The 7075-nt window shown below is 51.9% G+C and overlaps 1 protein-coding gene across 3 annotated transcripts; it reads left to right on the top strand.

Annotated features, from left to right (window-relative positions):
• RPL11 (ribosomal protein L11) lies at positions 1-3755 on the top strand. 3 transcript variants are annotated; one of them, XM_059893113.1, is made up of 6 exons: positions 1-26; positions 820-967; positions 1684-1790; positions 2004-2135; positions 3145-3255; positions 3677-3755. In XM_059893113.1, the coding sequence occupies exons 1-6, from the start codon at positions 21-23 to the stop codon at positions 3704-3706; spliced, it is 534 nt and encodes a 177-aa protein (XP_059749096.1). In that variant the 5' UTR covers positions 1-20; the 3' UTR covers positions 3707-3755. The 3 variants fall into 3 exon arrangements, with proteins under 3 accessions (XP_059749096.1, XP_059749097.1, NP_001069049.1); NM_001075581.2 differs by having other exon boundaries at positions 3-26; positions 817-967; XM_059893114.1 differs by having other exon boundaries at positions 1-568; positions 817-967; positions 3145-3755.
• Positions 3756-7075: the final 3320 nt, after the last annotated feature.

The raw sequence follows: 7075 nt of genomic DNA, 5'->3' as shown, positions 1-7075 counted from the left end.
CTCTCTTCCTGTTTCCCGTCATGGCGGTGAGTAGCTGATTCCCGGGTTAACTGTCCTTCATCCACCTCCATCCACGGCCGGCCGAGCCGCTGGGGGTTACCTCGCCCGCCGCCCGAGGAGAACGGAGCCCACAGTGCCGGCCGTGCCGAAGCCGGCAGAACCGTGCGCGCTGAGGGCGCGGAGCTGGACCTAGTCGCTTGTCTCCCCCCACCCCCCAGGAGTAGGCTCCGGGCAGCCGCCGGAGGCCCAGGAACACGGCCCGCAGGCTGCAGCGAGTGGCCAGCGGACCGATCGGACGGGGGGTCTGGGATGCGGGGTCCGGGACCTGTGGCTTCTGGCCTCGGGGACTCAACACTTCAGCCGGGTGCTGGGGGAGGCCTCCGCCGGGTTCTCCCCTCGGGGCCGACCCCAGATTTCGGTCGCAGCCTCTAGACGGTTTCCGAGTGGGGTGGGGGGCGCTGCACAGCCACGTGCTGGCTGGTCCCCCCCCACCCCCGCTCATCGGAAAAAAGGGGGTGCCTTCCGTTACCCTACACTTTGAGCCCCGAGGGTTCACTCTCAAGCGTCTGTAAGTTTACCACCCGGTACCTGTCCTGTTTCTCGCGTTCCGAATGTGGGTGAAGGAGAGATAAGACCCCCCCCCCCGCCCCCCGAGAGGCCTTCCTTGGTGGCTCCCAGATGAAAGAAAGGGTGACGATCGCTGTTAAATCTATTAGAAACTGCTTTGGGGATGAGCGGAAAGGCGCTCTGCATTTAGGCTGGCCGCCGGGGGGAGGTTGAGGCGTGTTGACCGCCGCCGCTTCTCTTTTTTTGCAGCAGGATCAAGGTGAGAAGGAGAACCCCATGCGGGAACTTCGCATCCGCAAGCTCTGCCTCAACATCTGCGTTGGGGAGAGCGGAGACAGGCTGACCCGGGCAGCCAAGGTGCTGGAGCAGCTCACGGGCCAGACCCCAGTGTTCTCCAAAGGTGAGTGGTTGTCGGCAGCTGGAGGGCTGACTGTTGGGGGATGCCCCCGAAAAACGTCAGGCCCATTTTGTACCCAGTTGGGAGGTGACAGGTGGTATCTCTTAAAAGCATTGCTTTCCTGAGCTTTGTGTGAATCGAAATTGAGCTCAGACTAGCCCAAGTAGAGATTTTTTCCAAGTAAGGAGGATATGCAGTGAGGTGGAAATGTTGGGAATGCAGAAAATGGCATTTGATTAGATTAGCAGTGAGGATAATCTAGGCGAGGGTAAGAACAAGGCTGCGTACCTAGACTAACCTGCTTCCTGCTTCAGATTCCGGCTCCATCACTTGCAAGTCTGATTTCTTCCTCTGGGCCTCAGCTTCCTTATTTGCATACAGGGGATGATAATAGTTTATATATATAAGATTGTGGAGGATGGACAGGGTTATCTGAAATGCCTGCTGCCCAGCAGGCACAATGCAGGCATTACATTTTTTGTGTTTAGAGCTTCGTTGCCTTGGGATAATGGAATACGGGGGTTCGCAGCCTGCCTCTTTCTTACCAACTGGTCTGTACAAGGTAGCCTCTCAGCTGCTTCTGTAAAATGGGGGTAAGGGTACAGTAGAGTTTTAGCAAATATTGGTTGCTATGGAATGCTAATTTATTTCGGAATCGTGGAGAGGGGAGTGCAGTGGAGCTGTGACGACAGCTGACTCCTTGTTATCCCCATGTGCAGCTAGATACACTGTCAGGTCCTTCGGCATCAGGAGAAACGAAAAGATCGCCGTCCACTGCACCGTCCGTGGGGCCAAGGCGGAAGAAATCCTGGAGAAAGGTCTAAAGGTGAGGCCTGTCTCTAAACGGGGGAATGGTAGATTGAGTCAATCTTCCGAGGTGGGGAGAGCTTCTAAAGGGCTTTTCCCTGTATTGGGGAAATGAGATGTTGTTCTTCGCCAAGTTACACTGCACCGTGTTTGGGGGTCTTGAGTGTTGCAGGCTGAGCTAGATATCAGGGTGTTGAGTTGACAGGGAGTGATTTCTGCATTTTCTCCCCAGGTGCGAGAGTACGAGTTAAGAAAAAATAACTTCTCAGATACTGGAAACTTTGGCTTTGGGATCCAAGAACACATCGACCTGGGGATCAAGTATGACCCGAGCATCGGTATCTACGGCCTGGACTTCTACGTGGTATGAGTACCGAGTCTCCCACTCCCGCTCTGTGAGAGTGGGCGCTGCTCCTCTCTTTCGTCTGTGCTGTCTTGGCGGTCACATGTTGGATTGGGGCTTTGAGTGTTGTCTGTCTTCGCTCCCTGGGGAAGATGCAGCTCATTGGTGGCAGGCGAGGGGGTGTAGCCCTGGCTATGGACTGTGGCTGGACGAAGATTCCTATAGTCGTGGTGCTTAGGGTCTAGGGTCTAGTGAGCAGTGATGTGGCTCAGAGGTGGAGGAAGGAAACGACTCCAGCCACTGAGTTAACATTTTGAGAGATGGTATTGAGGTTGCGTTTGGTGTTGGGGTTGGCTGCTCTTTTCCCTGCTGCTTCCCTCAGACCTCGGGAATGGGGTGGCTTCCATCTGGGGGCATGAAAGCAGGGTTGATGATGGAACTGTTCGCTCGGGGTGGGGGTTTAATGCAGACGTGACCGTTTGTGTCACTGTGATGTTTTGGGCCCCCAGAATCAAGTCAGTAGCAAAACCCTGAAGTCCTGACTAGTGTGAACATGAAGGACTATTAGATTTCAATGTCCAGACAGACTGAGTTCGGCGCTCACAGGCACCACAAACCTTTAACTAGAAGCACTTTTGAGCTAAAGCAGAGGAGAGAAATATAATTATTTCTTTGTGCATCTTGAAATTTTAAGATTTATAGAATGCACATGCTGAAGTAAGATTTTTTTTATCTGTTATTTTTTAAAATAATAGCACTCTGGGACACGGGAGCAGTGGTGACTCCTTAGCCACCACTGGGAGTTAGGTGTGGGGAGAGGGGGGGTGCTGGGAGGCCAGCCTCCTGAGCAAACCTGTCGTGAGGCGGTGTGTCGTCCAGGAGGCTGGTTCCATCAGACCCTGGGGTCATGGGTCTCTCACACTAGAATTACGAGGTGACTCTGGAAGATCAGTTGCTCCAGTGTGTGAGTCTTGTCCGTCTGCTCTTGACTCTGAGCTGGCTAGGTGACTGTTGGTTATTCCTGGGACAGGTGCTGGGTAGGCCAGGTTTCAGCATCGCAGACAAGAAGCGCAGGACAGGCTGCATTGGGGCCAAACACAGAATCAGCAAAGAGGAGGCCATGCGCTGGTTCCAGCAGAAGGTAAAGCTTGACCTGTCTCAGGTGGAGTGGCGGAAGGTGGTGTTGGTGAATTGACTTGGGATGCGGGGATACAAAGCCTGGTGGGTAGCTGTTTAAAGGTAGAACATTTGGGCAGCTTGGCAAATGGGCTTCCAGGGTTTGTGGTTTAAGAGAACACCCAGAACCAGGCTTCTCCTCAGCCCTGTGAATGCAGGTAACTGGAAGGGGAGGAATATGACTTTTAATAGGAACCCCGTTTTCTCAGGGTCCAGTGCAGTTGAGCATAGTGGAGCGATTGTTAAAACTGGCCAGCTTCCTGTCTAGGGATGTGGGATTCCAAGCCAAAATTCATGTATCTGATTTGAATTCTTGAACGTTAGCCATTGCTGCAGTCATTACTGTTACCTCCTGTTCTGAAAAAATAAAATCTCTTCTCTTTCAGTATGATGGGATCATCCTTCCTGGCAAATAAATTCCCGTTTCTATCCAAAAGGTCAATAAAACATTTTCAATGAAATGTACAATTACTGTTGTGTGTTCTGTGCAAGGAGCCTGGCCATATTCAAGTCCTTGGACCTCGAGCCACTTAAAGCTTCGATGGGAATAGCTGGTAACCACCCTGTCTTCCCCTCGGATGCCAGTGCTTCCTGGCAGACCCAGGCTGAGCGCTTCGCAGCACTGCCCTGCTCACCGCCCCCTGCTGGCAGGCTGTGGTGCTGTGGCCCGGTGTGGCCCGCTGGAAGCTGATTGTACGGGGGGTGGCGTGGTTGGGGCCGGGTTTGAATTTAGCGCCTTGATTAAAGTGGGGTGCAGGGCTCCCCTCTGCTCAGTGATGCTGCCGTCCACTAGAGGCTTTACCAGTCCTGCTGTGTGAAAGGATCAGAGTCTTTGATGTGGTGCTTTGGGGTGAAACACTGGACTCGGTTTTTCCTTTAAAATGAGAATCTAGGGTTGCTGAGAATGTAAGTAGAGAAGGGGATGATGGTCTTTGAGACCCATTGGCTGGATTTGATTGCCCGCCCTGCATCTTATTAGCTCTGTTATACCTTAGATGTGCGTCAGCGTCCCCATCTGTATTGTGGGGGCAGTGACAGTTAACCTCCTTCACAGTTCAGCCGTTTAATGTTTCTTGATGGCTTTAACTTGCACCAGGCACATAGTGCTCAGAAAGGATGAGTTCTGTGTTACTGTCTGTGAGAAATGTGACTGCTCCCAGAGTGCGCCCTTTGCTGTGACAGTGGGACCTTTGCCTGTGCTTTTCCAGGTCACCGAGGCAGTGACTTTCGAAAGTCACCATTTCTCTATTGGACATAACACTTGGCCAGTGGCTCTAGCACGAGTTAACTCAGCATCGTCGCTTGTGACCGACGAGTTCAGTTGTCCCTGGGCCACCTTTTCATTGCTGTTAAATGGGTCTTTAATTTTTTGGCTGCCTTTGTAAGGTATTTTTCAACCTTATTAAAGGAGGTTATTTGGTGTACCTAACTTTTTATGAAAATGTGGCTTGCTTTGTTTTCCTGATAGTCCTCTCCATCAGATCCAGGTGCTTGAAGGGGCGGATCATGAAATATGTTAGCATAAGCTTTGTTTCACTTAAACCATCAGCATGCATTCATTTCTCAACCTTTTACTGTGGGACCCCACTTTGTAAACAACTTGTGAAGGAGCCCAATTCCTGTGATGAAGCTTCACTTTTATAGTGGGGGGACCTCTCTGTTTAACATCTCTATACTAACTACAACTGAAATAAACATCTTTGAGAACAAACTAACTCTTGGTGAATACATTGGCTGGCTAGTACTGGGTGCTGTGGAAGTTGGAATATTTTCTAGTGATGGGAGCAGCGTGTACTAGTTTAAATAAAGCATTGCAGGAAAATGAAATGTAGAAAGTCTCTAATGGTATTGCCATCCTCTGCACTTGGCTGTTAGCCACTGGTGTGTAGCTGTGTTTTTAAGTTAATGTACTTCCTGTTTAGTTTAATGACAGTGTACGCGCCCACCCTTCATTTGGTCCTGCTGACTTGTAAATCTGTTCACTTCCCGTTTAAAAACTACCTAGGCTTCTGGCCCAGAGGGAACACGGGCCCTCAGGAGTTTGAGGAATAGCTGGGTTTTGCTTCTAGCTCTAGCAGTGATGTTTTAGGTGAGTGACTAAACACCTTGGGAGCTGGCACAGGCGAGAACACGTGCCTAGCCAGCTGAGAGCAGCGGTGCAGGGAAGCCTGCCACCCCCAGCCCCTCCTCTAGCTAGAGGCTCGTGTGCGTGCGTGCTCAGTTGTGGCCGAGACTGCAACCCTGAGGCTGTAGTGCGCTGGGCTCCTCTCTATCCAGGGGATTCCCAGGCAAGAAGACTGGAATGGGTTGCCATTTGCTAATTCAGGGGATCTTCCCAACGCAGGGATTGAACCCGGGTCTCCTGCATTGGCAAGCGGATTCTTTACCATTGAGCCGCCTGGGAAGCCTTGTTAGAAACTCGGCTTCCAAACACGTCACACAGGGTCTGAAGCACTGGTGTTTGCTGGAATCGCCTGGGGAGTGGTCAGATCTGCTAGACCCCACCTGAGACCTGGATTCCTTTTAACAAGACCTGCAGGTGGTGTGTATGGACCTACAGAGTAGAAGCGCTCCCCACATCCTAACGTCAGAGGGAGGGAGGGAAGGCGTAACGTCTGGGGAGGTTTCTCTAATAAAATTTAGTCTTCCAAGGTTCCTGCTGTGTTTGTTTTCTCATTTCCTCAGCTGCTCCCCGTGAAAGCTTACCTCGATGTTAGGTGACCGCCCCGTGCTACATGTGGTTGTCTGCAGAGTAAGGTGGTGTCCCTGGCGGGCATCTGGCTGTGTCCCCGTCCAGGGGTATTTGTTGGAGGCAGGCTTTTGCTCATCACGTTAACTAGAGCTGCTGTTGGCTCTGGTACCCGGAGGTGAAGGGTATCAAACGTTCCACCATTTGAAAAAGTGTTACAAGAGCAGTATACGGACTCTTGTGACCCCATGGACTGTATGTGGCCTGCCAGCCTCTCCAGGCAAGGGTGCTGGAGTGGGTTGCCATTCCCTTCTCCAGGGTGGTCTTCTTGACCCTGGGATCAAACCCGGGGTCTCCTGCATTGCAGGCAGATTCTTTACCAACTGAGCTACCAGGGAAGCCCCACTTTGAGACGATCACAGAAATGTGTGAAGCACTGGGGGGGTAGGCACAGGGTGGTTACTGATGACCTCGGCTGCGTGGTGGAGTCTGCCGTGCCAACACTAGAAGGTCCTAGTCTGGTTGAGAAACACCACAACCAGAGAGAGCGAGGGTGGGCAGGGGGATAGGTCAAGTCAGACCTGCGAGGAGCCTGCCATTGGAGGCTCCAGCTGGGTTATGGCATAACAAAATTGTGACACAAACTGAAATTGTAGGTATAATTTTGATTTGTGCTTTTTCTCCCTCTTTGCGTGTGTCTCATGTCCTAGTGGCTGCGTAATATGCCATTCCGTTAGATGTATAGGCTCTACTACCCTAATCTACGAGGCCAGCACCAAATGCAGGAATGTCGCTTCCTCCCATAGAACTGTCCCAGCGGAAGCGCTTTTGTCCGGTTTTCCTGGCCCTGCGTCCAGTGAGTGTGAGGCTCTTCAAGCTGTTAGATAGTGTTGTATAATTTACGGGCTTCCCAGGGGGCGCTGGTGGTAAAGAACCCACCTGCCGATGGAGGAGACATAAGAGACGGGGGTTCAATCCCTGGGTCTGGAAGATCCCCTGGAGAAGGAAGTGGCAACCCACTCCAGTATTCTTGCCTAGAAAATTCCAGGGACAGAGGAGCCTGGGGGGCTAAAATCCATAGGGTCACATAGAGTCA

This window comes from Bos taurus, chromosome 2 (assembly GCF_002263795.3).
Source record: "Bos taurus isolate L1 Dominette 01449 registration number 42190680 breed Hereford chromosome 2, ARS-UCD2.0, whole genome shotgun sequence".
NCBI lineage: Eukaryota > Metazoa > Chordata > Mammalia > Artiodactyla > Bovidae > Bos > Bos taurus.
The sequence above is the reverse complement of the archived record's forward strand: the minus strand, read 5'-3'. Positions and strand labels throughout refer to the sequence as shown.

What these genes read in the sequence shown, in the direction of transcription:
- RPL11 (NM_001075581.2), top strand. An exon ending in GACCCCAGTGTTCTCCAAAG is followed by an intron (nt 968 to 1,683) that starts GTGAGTGGTTGT and finishes CCCCATGTGCAG; the next exon opens with CTAGATACACTGTCAGGTCC. An exon ending in ACGGCCTGGACTTCTACGTG is followed by an intron (nt 2,136 to 3,144) that starts GTATGAGTACCG and finishes TTCCTGGGACAG; the next exon opens with GTGCTGGGTAGGCCAGGTTT.